The sequence below is a fragment of the Sporothrix brasiliensis genome (genome assembly GCF_000820605.1).
Source record: "Sporothrix brasiliensis 5110 chromosome Unknown Cont21, whole genome shotgun sequence".
Lineage (NCBI taxonomy): Eukaryota > Fungi > Ascomycota > Sordariomycetes > Ophiostomatales > Ophiostomataceae > Sporothrix > Sporothrix brasiliensis.
In genome coordinates this window covers 247,393-267,421 of record NW_024467140.1, presented here as the reverse complement: position 1 = coordinate 267,421, position 20,029 = coordinate 247,393, and the positions used below count along the sequence as shown (strand labels likewise).

The following is a 20,029-nucleotide window of genomic DNA, read 5'->3' as shown; positions in this document are numbered from 1 at the left end:
TGCTGATTTTTTTTATAAAAAAAAACCAATAGTTTTATTGTAGTTATTTATTTGTCAAATCTATGCCCCTTTACATATTTATTCCTCATATCCCATTTTCATATATCCCAGTCACCAACAGACAAAAGCGTGTATGTCAAGCCAAATGCAAGTGAACATCACTGCCATACGACAGGTTAACATGGAAACAAGAAACCAAGCTCCATGGAGCACGCCATACAAAGAGGCTCGAGACGCATGCTCAGATGAAGATGAATTCCAAGACAACTATACTAGATGGCGATGGCCGCTATTGCGTCGCTGCTTACGACTTGCCTCTTGGGAGGACAGAAAGCATACAAAATGGAAGAGACGACAAACAACGTAAAACAGAAATGGGCAAAGGTCAAAGGTCAAACAGATAAATGATAAGAATGGTACGGACGAAATTAGATTGTCAAACACAACATCCCCCCTCCCCCCATCCTCCCCCACCCTCCCCTCAGTCCCAAACACGCCTCAACGAAAGTTGTTGTCGAACCGCTTAAAGGTGTAGCCGATAAAGGGCAGGCTCATCTCCGGGCTCTCCTCGGGCGCGGCGCTGCGGCTGCCCTGCTGCGCCTGCTGCGCGCGCAGCAGCGTGGCGTTGTCCGTCTGGTCGATCTCGTCGGTGGGGAAGTAGGTGGTGTCGATGTTGGAGGTGAGGCGCGGCTCAAAGGGCGCGCGGATGCGGCGCAGGCTGTCAAACTCGACGCCGCGGAAGAAGGCGTGGCCCTTGATCTCGTGGGCGCCGCCGCGGCCCAGGCGGTTCTCCGTGTTGCAGATGAGGCTGCGGATGAGGCCCTCGGCGTCGAGGCCCAGCTGGATGTCGTCGGGAAAGTACAGCGACTGGCGCCAGGTGACAATCTTGTGGTAGGTGTCGTGGCGGTCCTCGGCGCAAAAGGGCGGCCAGCCCACGAGGCACTCAAACATGATGGTGCCGAGCGACCACCAGTCGCAGTCGAAGCTGTAGCCGTGGCCCGTGAAGATCTCGGGGGCAATGTAGTCCGGGGTGCCGACCGTCGAGTAGGCCATCAGCCGGCGGGACCGCCGCCAATCGTTAATCTGCGACCGGTTGCTGACCGTCAGGTTGATCTGGTCAATGGCAATGGAGTTGCGGTCGCCGCCGCGCGGCCGGCTGCCGGCGGGGCGGCCCTGCAGCAGCTGCTGGTAGTAGTTGTTGTCGTGCAGCTTGTGGAAGCCCGTCGACAGGCCAAAGTCGGTCAGCTTGACGTGGCCGCCGCGGTCCAGCAAGATGTTGTCCGGCTTGATGTCGCGGTGGATGAAGCCCAGCTTGTGCACCGCCTCGATGGCCAGCACAATCTCGGCAATGTAGAAGCGCGTAATGTCTTCCGAGAAGATCTCGTACTTGATCAGCATCGTCATCAGGTCGCCGCCCGGCAAGAACTCCATCAGCATGTACAAGAAGTTGGCGTCCTGGAAGGTCGTGTACAGCTTGACGACCCACGGGCTGTCGGACTCGGCCAGAATGTCACGCTCGGCACGCACGTGGGCCAGCTGGTCGCGCCGGAACATTTCCGTCTTGACCAGCGACTTCATGGCGTAGACCTTGTTGTCGGCCTTTTTCTGCACCAGCTTGACCTCGCCAAAGGCGCCCTTGCCAATGATCTTGACCGTGGTGTAGTTCTCCGGCTTGTCCTTGGTCCGCAGGAAGCGCAGGTACGAGCCCTCTCGCCGACCGGCCGTCGACCAGATCTGCTCCTTGCGGGCGGCGGTCTGGTTCGGCTCGGCCAGCTTCTGCTCCATCTCGCTTTGTCTGCGTGGGTCAGCATGGTACAAGTTGGGTACAAAGCAACAGGGCAAAACGTGTCCTACCTCTGGTTTCTCTCACGCGCACGCTTGACACTGTCCTTGAAAAAGTCGGCGGCCAGCTGCGAGCACTTTTTCTGGTTGTTGTTGGCGTTGGCCCCGAAGCGGTCCGGGTTCCGCTCGGGCGCGACCTGGAACTCAAAGACAGGCGCTGCGGGCTGGCTCGGCAGCGGGGCATTCAGGTAGCTGTTGTAGCCGCCGGCAGGCTGGTAGCCTGTGGCACCGGCCGTCCGTGGACGCTGGGCCGCCGACGGTCCGCGGCTGTAGTTGTTGGTCGAGGCGGCGGCAGCGGCGGCACGGGCAGCGCCGCCGAGGTTCTGGTGGGAGAACTGGTGCGCGAGGCCCGTGTTGGGGTCGGTGGCGCTGGGGGTGTTGGAGCGCGGCTGGTAGAGGCTGTTGGCGCTGGCCGAGGCCGAGATGCCACCCGCCGACGCGGCCGAGGCACCGCCGCCGCCGCCGCCGCTCAGGGGCGCACCACCAGTGCTGTACTCGTTGCCAGCGGCATGCTGCTGCGACGAGTACTGTGGCGCGGCATACTGGTTTTGTGAGAAGTAGCCGCCCTGCTGTTGCTGCTGTTGCTGCTGCTGCTGCTGCTGCTGCGAGGCGTAACCGGACGACTGGTACTGCTGGGGCTGCTGGGACGATGCAAGGCCGATGTTGTTGGCGGCACCGCCCTGCTGCTGCTGCGTTGTTGAGGGGAAGACGGGTTGGGGGAACGTCGAGGGCGTCGTTGGGTATGCTCGGTCGTTTGCGGCGATGCGGTCAGCCGCATTGTTGTTGTTGAAGTTGAGGTAGAGACGTGGGTTGTCCATTGTGGCGGTCGCGGGTCGGCCCGAAGTAAAGCGAGCGATAGAAAAGTAGGAGTTGGCAACGAACGGATTCGAACGAATGCTGCAAATGTCGGACGTCGAGGCCGTTCAAGGTCCGGACTCGAGAGCGGTGAAGGGCGTGGTCGAAGAGGCAGACGCAGCAGAATCAAGCCAAGCCTGGAGCGTGTGGGCGGGGTGCTGAGGAAATCTGGCCAATGTGTGCTGCGGCGAGGACGAGAACTGGGGGCCGAAGAGAGGAGCGGGGCGGTCGCTCAAGGGCGTACAAGGGGCTCAAGTCGGACGATGCAGAGGGGGGTTTGGAGGCGGCGGCTGGAAAGGGAGTGTCAGTTTGCTGATCGAGAGGCGCCAGCATGCAGAACAACAGGTGTTGACGCAAAGCAATCGCAAGTGAAAGATGGTAGAATAGGGGTGGACGATGTGATTGGCGAAAGCTGTGAGCCCCTGAAGCACGAGGCCACGATGACACGGCGCCTGTGGAGAGGGATTCGAGCGACGGCGGAATGGGATATGGAAGGACGTGAGGAATGGAGGGGGCCAGACGATATGAGCACAATCGACGAGAGTAAGACGATCGAATGGCAAGACAAGACGAAAAGGAAAGGAGCAAAAGGATAAAGGATCAAGAGGGAGCACGACGGGCGGTGAGGCTCAAATGCGTCGTGTGCTGTGAACGCTGCTGGAGACTCACAATTGTTGATTTGTTGCTAAGCTGCTCTGCAGCGCTGGTCGCACAGGGGCGGGGAGGGGGTAGGCGCCGGGGTGGACGGGAAGGGAGACAGCCAATCGTCGAGGCAGGCTGATGAAGGAAATACAGTGAAAAGTGAAAAGTCGTGATGGGATGAAGTCGAAAGCCCAGAGTCCACAACAGAGGAAGCAGCCAAGGAGTCGTCGTGTCCGAACGGGAAGGAAGTCGACCGTTGCTGTGCAAGAAGGCGCAGTTGGCAGTTGAAACGCTGGAACTAGCAGCAGCCGAATGGGGGGGAAGGAACGAGACAGGCGGCAGAACCAGAGCAAAATCGTCTGAGCAAATCCTTTCTAGCGGTCTAGTGGGACACAGCATGTGGCGTCCGGGCCTAAAAGAGACCAGTAAACAGACGGACTCTTGGACGGGAAGGCCCCTGACAAGCCTAGAACCGCTAGCCCATTCGCTGTATTAGTGGTTGAAAATACCCCGCAACCCCTTTTACGGGGTGCAGTTCTGTCCGTTGTTGCTGGTTTTACTGTCCAGCCCCGCTATTCGTGTAATTACGCTGTCTTCCGTACAAGTTTTGACATGCAATTAAACATTAAACGCGGAGAGGGAACATCCAAGTAAACAAAGAGGATTCGTAAATCCAAATGCTTGACGAAATCGCAGAGAAACTCGTAAAGTCGTATAGTGATCTGCCAGTTCGAGCAGTTGGTTATACTGTTTTGTCAGTATGAATGTGTCGTGCTGCTTGTAGAAGAACCGCTGTAGCATATCGTCCATTTTTCATCATCCATTTCCTTTCTTTTCTCGTGTTTTCTTCTTTCTTCTTTCTTTTTGTGTAAAAATGAGACGCCCACAACTTCTACGGAACCCTCGATGCAAGTATATCTCCTTCGCAACACAAGCCGGAACATGCTCGCACGCCCGTTGGTCTACTTGTGCGATACTGCAAACAATGCGGCAAGACGTTGTACCTCGTGACCGTGATGCTTTGCACTCGTCCATTGGGCGTGGTGTATTGAAGGCGGCTGCTCATTCACCGTATATGACTTTGCGTCTTCATGGCCAAGCCAAAGGCCAACGTTGGTCGTTCACTGATGTTGGGTCGGGCGCCGCTGTCAAGAGAACAACGCACGTTGAACGGGCAGAAGTGGGTGGGTAATATGTTGATGTGTCTGAAGCAACTGCTAGAGTGCTATGATGCCAAAAGAAAAGACAAAGAAGAAACCCCAAAAGCAAGGCACATTAAAAAATCGAAAAAAAAGAACCAACAAAAAAAAAGCCAACACGCAGTAAATCACAAAAGAGCAGCACCAGACATTATCCAAGGAAAGATGAAGTCTTTTTACAACATCGACTTCCTTTTGCCTGTCCTCTCGCCTCCTGACTCCCTTGCCCCGTGGTCTGTTCAGCGTGTCTCGCTCGGACGCTCAATTCTATACCTCGCAGTCGGTCGCAGTGTCGGTCGCACGCCAGAGTGGTTCGCTTCCGCGCACGCCCCTACCGCGCGTTGCCTCGTCTCGCCGCCTACCGCAGCTGCTGGTGGTCCGCAAACGGGTTGGGCCCCGTCGCAATGTCGCCGCTCGTCTCGCTGCCGCGCAGAACGCTGCCGGCACCCAGCGTCGTCGTCGACGCCGACGCCGGCAGGTACTGGCTCTGCTGGTGCTGCTGGTGCTGGTGCGGCGGCGGCATCAGGGGCTGGGCGTCACCACCACCGCCAATGTTGCGGACGCCGGCGCTGGGCTTCTTGCTGTCAATGGCGGCCTGGCGCGCAATGGCGGCGGCCTCGGCGGCCTTGGCCATGCGGGAGTGCTGGCGGCGCTCGCGGCAGCAGAAGAAGCACATGGTGGTGACGGCAATGACGAGGCCCGAGGCAAAGACAATGGCAATGACGATGCCGGCGGCGCCGGGGTTGTTTTCCAGCTTCATGCAGGTGGTCTCGCCGAGGGCGCTGTCGGTGTCGCACCTGAGGCCGGCGGCGCAGGTGGGGAAGAGGGCGACGGTGGAGAAGCAGGACAGGGTGGTCTTGCCGGCGGCGGGGCCGGTGGACTGGACGGGGCAGACGGTGGTGGAGACGGTGGTGGTGGTGAGGCAGATCAGCGAGGTCGTGTGGGTGCCGGTAAACGTGCTGTCGGCGCGCGGCAGGAGCGGGGTGGCGGCGAGGTACTTGGCATCGGCATTGGCATCAGCGGCGGCGGTCGGCGTCGGCACAGGCACCGGGTTGGCGACGGGCTTGCGGCGGCGCAGCTCGGCGGCGGCCGCATTCTTCTCCGCGGCGGGGCGCGCGCACTGCTGGATGGTCCAGGTGGCCTCGATCAGGGCCTCGTCGGGCTGGCAGCCGGCGTTGACAAAGCACTGGGCCAGGACCGCGGCGGAGATGTCGTGCGAGGACGTCGGCAGGCGGTTCTCGAGGCAGAATTCGATGCTGCCGGCATGGCCGCAGGCGGCGTGGCTGGCGAGCGAGGCGGCGCGGGTGTTGAGGCACTCGGCGAGGTCGAGGGGAGCCGCCGGCGCGGAGGCCGAGGCGGTAGCAGCAGCACCGAGGAGGGCCAGGAGGGCCTGTGTTGATACGCGCATGGTGGACGTGTGTGAGAAGGGAGGTGTGAGGTGTGCTATGTGAGGCATGAGAAGAGGGGAGAATGCAGAGGTTTCGTTTGCCCGGAGCAGTCGGAGTCGGAGTCAAGCCAAGACGTGACCGAGAAGATGAACGCGTCCGGAGGTGCTCGTTCGACGTGACGTGTTTCCAGGAGCGTGGGTACTGAAAACCCGGAAATAAAAGCCCGAAAAATAGAATCGGATCGGCGACGTAGGAACGGGAGTTGGGGAGATCTCGACGCCGAGGAATGGATAGTCAGGGGCGACAAGAAGATGAGGCGGTGGGAGGAATAGGGAGACAAATCAAGACAAACAAGACAAACAGACGAATTCGATCGATCCAAGAACAGTAGACCCAGAAACGAAACAGGAGACAGAAAGAAAGAGACGGCAGACGGCAGACGACAGGCGACAGGCGAGGCGGAGGAAAAGAAGAAGAAGAAACGAAGAAAAGAAGGGAAAGAAGACGAAGGAATGAGAGCCCCAGGGGAAAAGGAACGACACAAAACGAGGCGTCAGCTAAACGGAGTGAGCGAGTCGAAGGACGTGAGATTCAAAGTACTCCGTACTGGACAAAAAGCCTTTGGCACGACAAGGCCCCAAGGCCCCAGTCGTGAGTAAGACGAGCCGCAGGAATATAAAAATAAAAAAAGATTTGGTGCAAAGACAGGAGAGGGGGGGGGGGGCGCGAGAGCAAAAAGGGGAAGGGGAAAGGGGGACAGGACTCGCTCTAGCCTCTCTATCTCTAGCTTCCCTTCCGGCTGCAAAGCCTCATTCCTCGCAGGAAGGAGCAGGGCTGGGCGCCGCGACGGCAGGCGCACTTGTCGAGGACGAAGGAAGCAGCGGATCTGAGCGGGTCGACCTTTTTGTGCTCCTGCCTCCTGTGATTCTTTATCTAGTACATTCGTACGACGTACGACGAACTGGTGTTGCTGAGCTCTTTCCTCTTTCCTCTTTTTCTGTCCTCATTCCTTCTTGTTTCGTTGTACCCTAAACTGGTGGGACCCACGATGTTTTAGCTCACAAGAGGCAGCATGCACTGATTTACGCTTTCCTTCTGCCAGGCTGTCAGGCTGCTGTCAGGCTGCTGCCAGGGACAGGGACCAAACGGCGACAGGGAGCTAACTACGCGTTGGCGCACTGCTGACCCGCTGGAGACGGAGACAGCGTGTCGAGAGGCGACCGTTGACAGGTCAGAATAGGGTAAGATAATTCGTACTTCATGAGACGTTGACAAAAATAATACGGAGAATGCGAGACCACGGAGACAGTCAGTGGAATAGGAAGTACGGTGCAGCTGTGGTTTTTGCTTTTTGCTCTACGAAATACACTTTGTGCGATCCCAATTGACAGCGGCTGGCCGTTTTGCAGTGCCGACAGAGGACAAGTGTAACCTGTCACCTGTCAGACGAGAGCAGACGAGTGAAAAGTGAGGAGTGAGCGCGAGAGGCTGGTGCATGTACCATGTGTCGCGAGGCAAAAGCGCTGGTTGTGGCTGGCGTCCGTTGGGAGTTCACTGCGCGGTCCTGCTCTGGGATATCTTACGTGTACATCGTAGATGCAGACGGGTTTCCCACGACACTCTTTTCGTTCTTCGGCTTCAGCCCCACATTCATACAAAGTACAAAGTACGACACGCCCGAGTCCATACAAATGTCAGCACGTCTCTCACCTTCATCCTGTCTCATCTTCCTGCAACCCAGTTCAACCAATAACAGCACGCCTGTCAGCAGAAACCCTGTGCCCTGCAGTCGGTCATTTTGGACCCTCTCATTGCAGGGGCTGCCATCCTCTTTACGACGACCAAGAATGCAACAGTCCTCCTGGTTGTCCTTTCTGCAACCCCAGTCTGCACTCATGTCCGTAAAGCCTAATCTGTGGTGCCGTGCGAGGTTGTTGGTCGACAGTCGAGGCGCATGCAGCCACAGGTAGACTGTAATACCGTGGATACCTCTCAACTGCAGTCAGCACCTACACAGTCGCAGCAGCAGAAGGCGGCATTGCGGCGGCCTGCAATCGACCCGACACACACTTTATGGCCAGGTTGTGGCGGTGGAATCAAAGTGCGCCCCAGCTGGCTGGCTCTGCCTGCGCCGCAGGGTCCAAGGACGGTTTAGCCTGATGCACTCATCCTGTCGAGCAGAGCGTACAGAAGGACACTGCGCCCCGTTCTGTCTGCCAACGGAAAACAGACGAAAAGGGAACGGCTGTTGGGGCTGAACGCCCTTGGCAAGCCTGGCATCATCGATCGATGCTTTTGTCGTCATGAGGAGGAGGGTGAAGTGCGATGGGCACACAAAAGAAAGGACACACGACAGCGATCCTCAAAAAAGAAGCTTTACGGTGACAGAGGATAGTTGCTCGGAGATGTTATGACTGCAATCCATGTTTGCTGACACCCAACAGCCGCAATACGTCGATACGATCTTGGGGCAATTTCCCCTTCAAGGCTGCTTTTGCGCCGTGGCTCAGCCAGTGGGCCGGGAGCAAACGTCCAAGCCAAATTTCCGCAGGCTGCTCGTCTGGCATTTGGGGTCTCGGGCACGCCACGGCAGTTGGCATGCGACAGGGCCTTTCTCGATGTACTGGCACGCTTCGTTTCTTTTTTTAGTTTTTGATTTCACGATGCCAAGATGTCTTTTGAATACCTCGACGAGAGTCACCCCTTTGCGGCGCAATGTGTAACGGCAGCGCTTTTCATTGAATATGAATCTACCGACGATCTCGAGATACATGGAAGCACGTTCGCACTCACAACAACGCTTTGGGTCCGGAACGACTCCTTCAAAAAGGAATAAAGGGTAGCAAATCAGCATGGCATTGAGCACAAAGTTGATGGGAAGCAGAATCAAGGCAGAGAAAGGACTTGGACTTAATTGGGACATACATAGACGGCGTCTTCGACATGAGAAACCGTTCCGACATCCCACCAATTTCCATTTGCCCCGTCTGTTGATTCCTTTGCCTGCATTCATTTTTTTCAATCGTTTTCTTGTTTTCTTATTTTTTTGTGTGTGGTCTATGTTGATGTTGTGCTTGTGCTTTTGTGTGATCCGTCTGGACAACTGACAACTGGTGGCGTGGCTCTCTCTCGAGGTCAGCTCATCTCACACCCAGTCCGTAGTCCGTAGTCCGTAGTCCGTCTGTCCCTCTGGACCCCCGACCCTGCACTCGTTTTGGTGCAAGTGGTTTGCCAATCTTTCGAAAGGGGGTCGGAGTGATTGTGCTGCCCACTGCTTGAGCCGCATATCTTGTATCGTGGGGACACGCCCGGATCAATGCCGACGTGGCACGAAAAAAGAAAACATTGTGCGGCCGAGTGCGGCATGCCGTGTGAAAAACAAAGCAGCGAGCAAAAAGAAGAAAAAAAAAAAAAATAGAAACCAGATACAGCCAGATTAAAAGCAACCCTCGCAAGCCAACCCTTCTGGTCAAACAGCAGTCCCTCCTGCTGTCGACATTCCATGGTACTCTGTATAATTTTATGCCATTTGGGTATTTCTTTTCTCTCCTTTGTTGCCCCAGATCGATCTAGACGAAGCTGTTGCTCGTCGTTTCGTTCAAAACGGCTGGCGGTGTACCGTCTGCGCTCGTGTCCCCCGTGTGGTCTCTGTGATCTCCCAGTGTGTCTTTCTGGTCCTTGTGGTCCTTCGGATCCCTCTGGTCGTTCTGGTCTTTCTGCTCTTTTCGGTCCTCGCCGTGTGGCCCCGCAAAAGTTCCCCCCACACTGCTCCCTCGACGGCTGCCGGCCGTGCTCTAGCTGCTCGACAGCTTGTCGAGGTCGCCGTGCCAGTCGGGCTCGACGAGCGTGGCGCGCGTGTTGTAGAGGAAGCGGTACGCCGTCTTGATGGTGCCGTCGCTGACGCCGGCAATGGAGGCAATGTCCTTGGACGCGCGCGGGTCGTCGAGGTACTGCGAGGCAAAGTAGATGCAGGCGGCCGCGACGGACAGCGGCGAGCGGCCGGCGAGGTCGGGGATGCCCGTGGTCTTGCGGGCCAGCGCCTTGCTGATCTTCTCCATGCGCGGCGTGTTGCGGAACCCGAGCAGCGAGCAGTAGCGCGTGCAGAGCTCCTCGGCCGTCGTCGACGACGACGCCTTGTAGTCCTTGACGCCCTGCGCCGCGCTGGCCTGCGGGTTTTTTTCTTGAATCTTGCTCAAGAAGCTCTCGAGCGACTTGAAGACGCGCCCAATTTCTTTCTTGGTGACGCGCGTGATGGCGTAGATCTCGCGAAACGTGCGCGGCACGCCGCACTGGCGGCAGGCGATAAAGATGCAGCCGGCGATGACGGCCTCGCGCGGCTTGCCCTTGAGCTGGCCGTGCTCGTAGGCCAGCTTGTAGATGTGCATGGCCGTCTGGCCGACGATGCCGCTCGTCTGCATCATGTCGACGAGCCCGCTGATGGCGCGGAAGCCCTCTTGCAGGTCGTTGTTGAGCTTCTCCGACTGCGACTTCTTGTTGATGCTGTTGAGCTTGCCCGCCAGCTTGCCGTTGGCCGCCCGCATGTCCACCTGCGTGCGCAGGCCCTCGTCGTTGGCCAGCGAGTTGGCCGACTCGCCCACGCGCGACGGGTCGTCGTTGCCCTGGTCGTCGTTGGCAAACGTGCGCCACTCGGACCGGCTGTCGATGATGCGCGGGCCCACGACGAGGCCGCACGAGTCGCACACCATGTCGCCGCTCGAGAACTCCTCGACCAGGTTGGGCGGGAACTCCTTGCAGTCGGGGCACATGACAATGTTGTCGAGGTTCTCCTTGTACGCGTCGCGCGCCGCGTTGGCGATGGCCGTGGCCGTGGCAGCGTCCATTTTGGTGGTGGCGGCGGCGGAGGCAGCAAGTCGTGCGGTCAAAGGAGATGGCTTGTTATGCAGCTCCTCGAGAGGCTTACGGGTGGCGGCGACGAGCTTGGTTTGGGTCCGCGCTGGCTGCGACTTGGCAGTGGCCGGCTTGGTCACCTTCGACGTCTGTCTTGGCTTGCGTTTCCTGGACGCCAGCCGCTTCTTCGCGTCCAGCGTGTCGAGCACCAACACAATGCTCTTGGTCGCCTCGGCGGGCGTCAGGTCGCTTGTCTGCGCGTCCGTCTTGTCCGACAGGATGGTGAGGGCCAGCTGACGGAAGAGCGGCGAATGCGTGGTGGGCGAAGAAAAAAGTCGTCGGGCGGACCGACGACGCTACGGGTAGATGAGAGGAGCAAGAAGGAAAAAAACGAAAGCACAGGGTATCAGAAAAGTGTCGGGCAGGTTCAAGGCACGATGGAGAGCACGAATCAAAGATTCGCACGGCGTCCGCGTCGTCGGTTGTGTCGTCGGTCTCAAAAACCAGTCAAGGCGTCCCCTGTGGTGCGAAGAAAAGGATGATCAACGTGTCGAGAGGTCGTTTCGATGGCGATGATGATGCCAAAGGTATCAGGAACGCGTTCGAAAACGACGAACTGATTGATTCTCTTCGCAGAGGAGCAAATTGAGATTGAACGCGGACGCGCGACGAGCGAACAGAAAAAGAGAACAAGGTCGCCGACGACAAAACGAAGGGAGGCGCGCCGTCGGATCGAAAGAAACGAGCAAAGAAAGTCAAAACAATCGATGGCGACGGGCGACGGGCGACAGCGGCGACGGCGACGAGAAGCAAGACGACGCAAAAAAAGAGGTTGTAAAAGGCAGAAGTGGAAGGGCGACGATGAGGCAGGCAGAAGAGGCTGCCGACACCCAAATAGCCCCCGAAGCAAGCGGTTGGCCTCCGTTTCGCCACCGGCACTGGGATGGTGCGCTTTGATTGGTCAGACGGTCTGTCTAGCACCAGGCAGAAGCGCCGAGAATCTTATGTGAGCACGGATAGGTGCATGCGTATATGTGCATGTGTACATGCAGTAAAGCGTTTTCAATACCAAAGAGAAGCGCTCGCTCTTTCCATTAACATTACTCAGTACAGTCTATAGATACAATACTATACAGTTTTTCTCTGCCAACGCATCCGCATACCGCACTGAACTCCTCCGCCGCCCGCTGCCGCCCACGCCGACCTGCGAAAAGTCCACCGAGTACAGCGACGTCGGACTCGTCGTCGCGGCGTCGCTGGGGTGGGCCAGCAGCGCGTTGCGCGGGTCGGCGTGGACCTGCCGCGCCGTGAAGCCGTTGGCCTGGCTCGCTGTGCTGTCCTGACGAAGCGGGCGGGCCGGCGCAAGGTCGACGTAGCCCGCTTCTGCATCGGGGCGCACCGCGGACAGGGGCCGCAGCCACGAGCGCGGCGGGACGGGCGGGCTTGCCGGGCGGTCGTTGTCTAGGCCGCCAGCATCACCCGCCAACGGCTGGTCCAACCCGCTCTCCGACTCTTCGACAACATTGTCGAGCGTGAGGTGCGGGTGGTAGCGGCGCAGGGCGGCGGGCCATTCCCTGTCGTCGTCGCGGAGGGTCGGCGGAGCGGCGGTGGCGGCGGCCGGCGGCGACACGTTGAGCGGCGCCGGGATTAGGGGTGCCAGCGCCTCCAGGGCGGTCGGATTGTCGTGGTGGGCGAGGTCCCACTGGCCGGTAGACGGCTGCGTCTGGGGCTGCGTCTGTGGCTGTGGCTGCAGTGGCGGCCGCGGCACGGGCTGGCGCTGGTAGAGGGGCACGCCGCGGTAGCCGTCCTCCATGTCGTCCTGCGCGCCCTGGTCCCCGGCGACTTCGCCCGCGACTTCGCCCGCGACTTCGCCCGCGACTTCGCCCGCGACTTCGCCCGCCGCCCCCAGGTAGCTCAGGCTCGCCGAACTCCGGCTCAGAAGCGACTTGCGGATCATGTGGCGGCGCTCGCGCTCAGCCTCGGCCATCAGGGCGGCCTCGCTCATGTGGCTGCGGCGGCGGAACTGGCCCGGGGTGAGCTGGGGGTCGTGCTGCCGGGCCTGCTCGTAGCGCTGGCGGCGGCGGCGGCGGAACGTCAGCCACGTGGCCAAGGCCGCAGCAGCCACGACGGCGACGACAGCGCCCACGATGACGCCGGGCAGCCATTTGTTGGACGAGGCACCCGCGTGGGCCTTGGAGGCGGAGGAGAGGAGCGTCGGCGTGGTGGATGAGCTCGGCGTCGGATGGGTGGTGACGTTGCCGCGGAGGGCGACGGCGACGTGGTGGAGGGGCTGTGGGGGGAATGAAGAGGCGGATGTTTGCGAGGATGGTGAGAGTGAGGGTTGCGGCAGGGATTCGAGGAACGATGGTGAGGATGTTGGTGCGGATGTTGGGAGTGACGAAGCGGGTGAGACGGAGACAGGCACTGCTTGACTGGAGAGTGCCGGCGGCACAGTGGAGAAGGCCGGCATCGTGAAGGTGAGTGTGTGGTGTGTGCTGTCGTTGTAGTGCAATCGTAGATGTGAGATGAGATGCGTCCAAGAGAAACAAGGAATGGCGAGAAAAAAAAAAGAAGAATAAGGATCGTAGTTGAGGGCAAAGAGGTTCGCGTTTGTCTCTTTTGTCTGCGGGCTCTTCGTTCTCTATCTGTTGTGGCCGAGTGTGTTTACTGTCTCAGTCACCGCTCAGCCGCAGATGCAGTGTCCCGATGCAGGTTGGGCGTTGTGACCGATTTGGTGGCTGCGTGGCAGTGTTGAGAGGAGGGAAGAAGGGGAGAAGAACGAAAGACAAAAGATTCTAGGAAAGAAGGAAAGAAGGAAAAACAAAAGACATCGAGAAAGTGAGGACAAAAGAGACGATTCAAATAAGAGGTGTGTCGATCGAGCGACCGAGGACATCAAAGAGGCGACATAAAGACATAAATGCGACATAAAAAATTCAAAGACATAATGATTTCATGCTTCCAACCCACTTTGGAGGACGACGACTACCACAACGTATGGACTACATTCGCTACATGCGAAATACGGACGAGTGCGACATGTGGATGTGGCACGGAGGGAGCTGACTGGGTTGGCTGTGTCTCTGCCTACAGTTTCTGTCGATGTGGTATGTCGACGTGGTACCCGGACACAGACGACAGCATCGATCGTATTGCGAGGCGCGACGAGTAAAGAAACGTTTATTTCGTGACGACACCCGCCTTTCTCGTATGCTTTCTTAGTCTGGGTTGGGTTTTCGTGTCAGACCGGGGTCGGTCGCGGAATACGAGGTGCAGATGGTAGACCAGAGAGTGGCAGACGAGTGGCAGACGAGTGGCAGACGAGTGGCAGATGAGTGGCAGACGGACTGGCCGGATTTTGTTTGTTGGCTGTCTGCATTGGGTCATTTGTGCGGCTCGTGCTTGTCGGCTTTTCCTTTCCATTTTTCTTTTCTTTTCTCGTCTACGAAATACTTCTGGCCGTGATCGGTTCCTTGTTGGCTGGCCTCCCCGGACCGTTTCCTTTTTGGGGACTCTTAAGACGAGCATGGTAGAGTACGACGTCAAGGAAAACAGAAGAGACGAGAGAGATGAGAGAGACGGGAACGACTGTACAGACTGCAGTGACGGAGGCTCCGAGGCCAGAGGCTGTTGAAACGTTACGCTGTATTTGCGAGGGCTACGACGAGACGGTGTTCCCGCAGCGACTTGGGTGTCGGAGCAGGGGCTGGAGGACTGTGACCTGCATAGGGCATAGGGGATGGCGTTGTGATAAGTGCCTGCCGGAACTCGGACATGCAGACATGCAGTGACATGCTCTTTGATTGTGAGTGGATAAGAGGAGAGCAAAGGGGATTGGCGGGATTTCTTTCTTTTCTTTTCTTTTCTTTTTCCAAGAAAGCGACTTGGACTATCCAAGAGCAAGGTTGAATTGCTGGCCGAGTTGTGCTGCATTTATTATGAAGACTGATCTACGACATGAGAGAAGGCTGTGGTAGGGCTGTGAGTTGGCTGCTGTTCATTTGTTTGGGTTCTTATTTATTTGGTACGTCGTCGGGTCGTGTTTTGCTTTCCATTTTCTCTACTTTGAACAATACGCGAAAGAACAGAGGACATGGAACACAACATGGAGACAGCGAGTCCACAGTTTGTCCCACAAACTGCGGATCTCTGATCTTGTCCGGTTGTTATTTTTGGAACAGCCAAGGAGGATCCCAAAGAAAGAGACAGGGATTGTATGAAACGAATAGACGAGACCGGGTTGAGTTTGGTTATTTGGTTTATTGATTTCTGGACAACACGAATGACAAGAGACTGACAATACTTTGAGACAAAGGCCACATGCCCAGTCTACAATCCACAATCCACATCCACCTTCACTCCACTACATGCAGCTCTTGCACGCGTCGGGCTGCGTCTGTTAGTATATGTACGAGCACGAGCACACAAAGACTCCCACCGCCCAACTCACCACCGTCGACACCGCGCCCACCGCCTCGCTGAGACAGTCGGCGTCCTCGTGCAGGTCGCGGCCCTTGTCGGCGGCGGCCAGCGCGCACGCCTTGATCGAGGGGGCCAATGCTTCGACGCAGGCTGGGGGGGGGGGGGGGGAATGTACGTTAGCACGGCCCTGGACGGCTGTTGGGTGTGGACACCTACCCCGAATGTGGATGCACAGCTGGGCGGTCGCGACGGTGTCGACGGTCTCGACGTCGTCGACAGCACGCACGCTGTTGGCCGGTGCGGCAGCGACGACGGCCACGAGGGCGGCAAAGGCGACGATAAACTTCATGGCGGTGGTGCAGCGGTATAGAGGCGTGAAGTGCTGTACGGTTGTTGTGCGCTGTTGTCTTGGGCTGTTGTCTTGGGACATTTTTTCTGTGGCCTGGCAGACTTCCGTCTTGCGTCGACTGCCTTTTTATATCCGTCGACTCCATTCACCTCTGCATGACTCGCCACGGGCATCACGAGTCGCACACGTTGCTCGTCGTTGCGACTCGCCGCAGGATCGTAAAGGAATCTGCCGGATATAGATGCGCAGAACGTGTGCTGGCCTCCATGGCCGACCGAGGCAAATCCCCACTGCAGGCCGTCAGCCCAACTGCATCCTCCGCCTAATTACGTCGCGTCCTGGTAGGCAACGTAGAGTGGACGAACGGCCAGATGGTGTCCAGATGCTCTCCAGATGCCGTCCAGCTGCCATTCATATTAATTGGCTCTTCCACTGATCCATCTCCGTATCGTATCCTTCTCGTTGCCGACGATACGAGATGCTTGTTCTGTTGTATTACTGTTCATTGCTGTCTCTGCTGTCTCGTTGCTGGTCTGCAGAATAGAGTACATGCGTCGGTCTACCGACTACGTCGGTCTACCTGCTACGCCGCGTCACGCCTTTGTCGCCTCCGCCTCCACCCTCTCCACCGTCGCCTCCACCTTCTCCGTCATCAGCGCCTTCACCCCGCGCAGACACGCCACCGCCGCCGTCGCCAGCACCACAAACGGAATGATGCTCGACCACGCCAGCCGGTACGCGTGCGCATACTCGGCGCGGCTGGCCGTGACCGCCGCGGCCCAGACGGCCGCCGTGGCCCCGGGGACGTCCGCCGAGCCGACGTCGCCCGCGGCAAACGCGGCGAGGAGCGCGGGGGCGCTGGACGCCGGCAGCCCGGCCTGCACGGCGGCGTCGCGCACGGCCGGCGCGTAGTGGCTGTTGATGTAGCCGTTGATGATGGCGTCGAGGACGGCGGAGCCAAAGGCGCCGCCGATGGCGCGCGCCGAAAAGGCGAGGCCCGTGGCGGTCGACAGGTAGGCGTGGGGGGCCGTGAACTGCACGCAGGCGACGAGCAGCGTCAGCGGGCCCGACTGGCCGATGCCGGCGAGCACGCTGATGCCGATCTGGGCGGCGTTCCAGTGCGGCCGGATGTTGGCGTAGGCGACGGTGACGACAAAGAAGAGCACAAAGGTGACGAGCAGCGGCGTCTTGAGGTCCTTGTAGTAGGTGGCGTAGAGCGTGATGGGGACGGACGTGAACATGGTCGCCAGCGTGTAGCTCAGCTGGCGGATGGAGATGCGCCAGGCGTTCGTCTGGAAGCCCAGGTTCAGCACAATCTGCGGCACCACCGAGTTGACGGCCGAGTAGAAGATCCAGCCCTCGACGGCAAAGGCAAACACGGACAGCGCAAAGTTGGCGTTGTGCCGGAAGAAGACGTGCGCCAGCAGCCCGTCGCGGCGGCCCTTCCACTCGTAGGCGCCAAAGGCCACGAGCAGCGCCAGCCCTATCGCGAGCGGCGCCGCCACGTGCGCGTCCGACCACGCGTACGTGCCGCCGCCCCAGTCGAGCGCCAGCAGCGTCAGCGTGGCGCCCGCCACAAACAGCAGCGAGCCCACCGGGTCGCACGCCCACACGTAGCCCCAGACGGACAGCCGGTCCTCCGCCGACCGCGCGGGTCTCTTCGGCCAGTAGAACAGAAACAGGCCCAGGCTCGTCGCCAGGTGAAAGGCCGCCTGGATCCAGAAGATGGACCGCCAGCCCGACGGCGACGCGTTCGTCACGGCGCCCGCGCCCAGCGACCCGACCAGGCCGCCCACGGCGCCGCCCAGAAAGGCAAAGCCGTTGGCCAGCGCGCGGTACTTGAGCGGCAGCACCTCGGACGGGATCGCCTGCACAATGGCAATGGTCGCCAGCGTCGTGCCGATCAGGATGCCGCCGCCAATCAGCATGGCCATGGACGTGGCCTTGGCCGACACCACGGCGCCCACAAAGGCCACGAGCGGCGGGCCCGCGGCCAGAAACTTGCGGTCCAGCACGTCCGACAGCCGGCCCACAATCGGCGACAGCACGCTCTGCATCAGCAGCGGGCCCTGGATGATCCAGCCCGAGATGCTGGCGTCGCCGAGGTCGCGCACGATAAAGGCAATCACGGAGCCCGCCGCGACGACGACAAACACCTGAGCCATGATGCTGGAGGGGAGGGGGACGAGTTAGTAGGCACAGAACGAGGGGGAGGCAAGGGGAGAGCGCATGGAGGACACCCACGCAAAACAGGTGATAAACACAACCAGCCAGGACCGCCAGCTCAGATGGATGTGCACGGCATTGCGCACCGCCTCTTCTTCGATGGGCACGACGTCGAGCTCGGCATGGTCGTGGGGGTTGGTGTGCTCGGCATGAACTGTGTGCTCGGCGTGGACTGTGTTGGTTGTGTTGCCGGGCTCGACCTCGACGGGCGCGACCGACTGGATCTCGACCCCGTCGGACTTGGTTTCGGCCATGACGAATGTTGGATGTAGACAGGAAAGAAAAAGGCAGCTGACCTGTTGGGAAAAAGGGTGGAGAGAAGTGTCAACAAGAAGCCAAACTGACCACGATGCAACTTCCTGGAGCTATATAGGAGACGCCCCAACCCAGGAAGAAAGCTTCCTAGGAATAGACGAGAGTCACATTGCACACGCAGGGACGGACACACAGACACAAGCAGTACGAGTGCCGGAGGTCCAGGCCTACCAACTGCCACCCAGCGAACCCACCATCCCTGGAACCAGAACCAGGAAACAAATGCAGGAGGCAATCGTTGGAGACGAGAGACCTTACGACGGATGAAAACAGACTGACGCCAACAGAGTGACAGCCAATTCTGGGGAACTGGAGAGTCTCCATGTGGGGAAATAACAGTCCAGTCGTGTAAGTGGATGGGGATTGGGCGAGATTGGGCAAGACTGGGGATGACCATGACCAAAGCGGCCAAAACAACTAAAAACGACCAAAAAACGACGCTTCGGAGACATACTGCCAGCGGGGTTTTCTTTGTGGGCCAACGGTCAAGGGTGACCAACCTGTTGGCCGGCAGTTGTAAGTGCCAGTACGACGTACTTCACGAGGAATGGCACGACGCAAAAGAAGACAAGTGAAAAACAAACTACGCTGACACCCGATACCAAATCAAGACTGAGAGCCTTGATACCCTGCCGTCCTTTCTGTTTATTGTTTAGTCCCACGAGCCCCGAATGGCTTTCGTGACAGAACATGCCAACTGTGGCATTCTTTTTCGGCTTTTCCGCTGGTCCAAAGAGTCTCGATACCGTAAAAGAAAAAGGGTAATGAATCAGGCAGGGTTCTTAAAATTTGGAGACGGACAAAAAGGAAAAAGGGTCCGAGAGGGGAAACTGACGAATGACGACGTCGACGTGATGCTATGATGCGCAGGCACGGCAGATGAGGAGAACTTTGCGTTTGCTGACACGGCCGAGGGCAAAGAGAGGGGAAGAACAGTCAACTTGGTGGTGGATGTGACGTAAACGGCATGTCGCTGACGATTGGTATAGCGAACGATGGTGCCCTATTAGTAGTAGCAAGTTGCCGACCAGAGATGAAGCTTCTGTTGTCAATATATAACGGGAGACGAATAAAGAGCAACTCACAACGTCCTCAACACAATGCCACAAAAATCAACAAAGGTCAAGAGTTCACGACATGGCCGACAAAGGCTGAGCTGCGTCGGCCTGACTTGGGGACTGTCGCCTTCCGTACCGACAATGCACAATGTTCGTCGGGCGGCAGCCTGCTAGTAGCAAGCCAGAAAATGGCCGCGAGACCACACTCGTGGCCTCCTTCGCAATCTTACCAGCGCTCGTGATGCACATCGCCGGTCCGCGTGCTTCCCAACTCTACTGGGAGGTTCGTCGAATCGGTGAGGCATACAAAATAGCAGCTGGGAATACGCTAAATACCTATAACAAGTTGTTGGCGTCGCCGGGCACGATCAAGGCGACCGGTGCCCCATGAAAGCGTTGACGTGTGCGACAGACGCCGTGATGCATTCACAAGACTGCGAAAACGATCTTCTGGAATGCATCCATGCGGCCACGTTGACCATCATAGAGGCTGCAGATGTCGCTGTGGACGTGGACGTGAACGTGGACAGCGCCGACGACTCTTCGTATGACAGCGAGGACACTCTGTGCCCGTCGTGCGGCGAATAGCGAGGCAACCACGCCCCGGTCAAATGTATCTCGGACGGTGTAGCCATCTAGAGCAATGGACAGTGTCAATGCATCACTTGCAAAAGCATGGGACTGTCAGCTCCAAATGCACTAAATACACTGGTCGCACTACGTAAAACTGCAAACTACGCAGCCTGTTTTGACGTCCATATAGCGCAGATAGAGTGCCCCACTTGATCTTGCGCTGGCCATTGAAAAATATCCGTTTCAACTTCATCTCAGCCTTGTGAGACCAGTGCAGACCATAGCAAATCGCATCCACGCCCACAACCACCA

The 20,029-nt window shown here is 58.3% G+C and overlaps 6 protein-coding genes across 6 annotated transcripts; 1 reads left to right on the top strand and 5 right to left on the bottom strand.

The window, feature by feature from the left end:
• Positions 1 to 498: 498 nt before the first annotated feature.
• SPBR_04750 (protein-serine/threonineeeee kinase) lies at positions 499 to 2,660 on the bottom strand (the record flags this gene model as incomplete). Its single annotated transcript, XM_040763027.1, has 2 exons — positions 499 to 1,795; positions 1,855 to 2,660. 2 exons carry the CDS (start codon positions 2,658 to 2,660, stop codon positions 499 to 501), a joined length of 2,103 nt encoding a protein of 700 aa, XP_040615120.1.
• Positions 2,661 to 4,896: 2,236 nt separating this feature from the next.
• On the bottom strand, positions 4,897 to 5,946 carry SPBR_08938 (uncharacterized protein; the record flags this gene model as incomplete). The annotated part of the gene is made up of 1 exon (XM_040767064.1): positions 4,897 to 5,946. The coding sequence occupies one exon, from the start codon at positions 5,944 to 5,946 to the stop codon at positions 4,897 to 4,899; it is 1,050 nt and encodes a 349-aa protein (XP_040615119.1).
• Positions 5,947 to 9,720: 3,774 nt separating this feature from the next.
• SPBR_04590 (uncharacterized protein) lies at positions 9,721 to 13,244 on the bottom strand (the record flags this gene model as incomplete). The annotated part of the gene is made up of 3 exons (XM_040762867.1): positions 9,721 to 11,130; positions 11,979 to 13,064; positions 13,227 to 13,244. The coding sequence occupies 3 exons, from the start codon at positions 13,242 to 13,244 to the stop codon at positions 9,721 to 9,723; spliced, it is 2,514 nt and encodes an 837-aa protein (XP_040615118.1).
• Positions 13,245 to 15,137: 1,893 nt separating this feature from the next.
• On the bottom strand, positions 15,138 to 15,626 carry SPBR_05380 (uncharacterized protein; the record flags this gene model as incomplete). Its single annotated transcript, XM_040763657.1, has 3 exons — positions 15,138 to 15,170; positions 15,225 to 15,346; positions 15,413 to 15,626. The coding sequence occupies 3 exons, from the start codon at positions 15,624 to 15,626 to the stop codon at positions 15,138 to 15,140; spliced, it is 369 nt and encodes a 122-aa protein (XP_040615117.1).
• Positions 15,627 to 16,138: 512 nt separating this feature from the next.
• On the bottom strand, positions 16,139 to 18,025 carry SPBR_04828 (uncharacterized protein; the record flags this gene model as incomplete). The annotated part of the gene is made up of 2 exons (XM_040763105.1): positions 16,139 to 17,714; positions 17,790 to 18,025. 2 exons carry the CDS (start codon positions 18,023 to 18,025, stop codon positions 16,139 to 16,141), a joined length of 1,812 nt encoding a protein of 603 aa, XP_040615116.1.
• Positions 18,026 to 19,292: 1,267 nt separating this feature from the next.
• On the top strand, positions 19,293 to 19,732 carry SPBR_08951 (uncharacterized protein; the record flags this gene model as incomplete). Its single annotated transcript, XM_040767077.1, has 2 exons — positions 19,293 to 19,440; positions 19,557 to 19,732. The coding sequence occupies 2 exons, from the start codon at positions 19,293 to 19,295 to the stop codon at positions 19,730 to 19,732; spliced, it is 324 nt and encodes a 107-aa protein (XP_040615115.1).
• Positions 19,733 to 20,029: the final 297 nt, after the last annotated feature.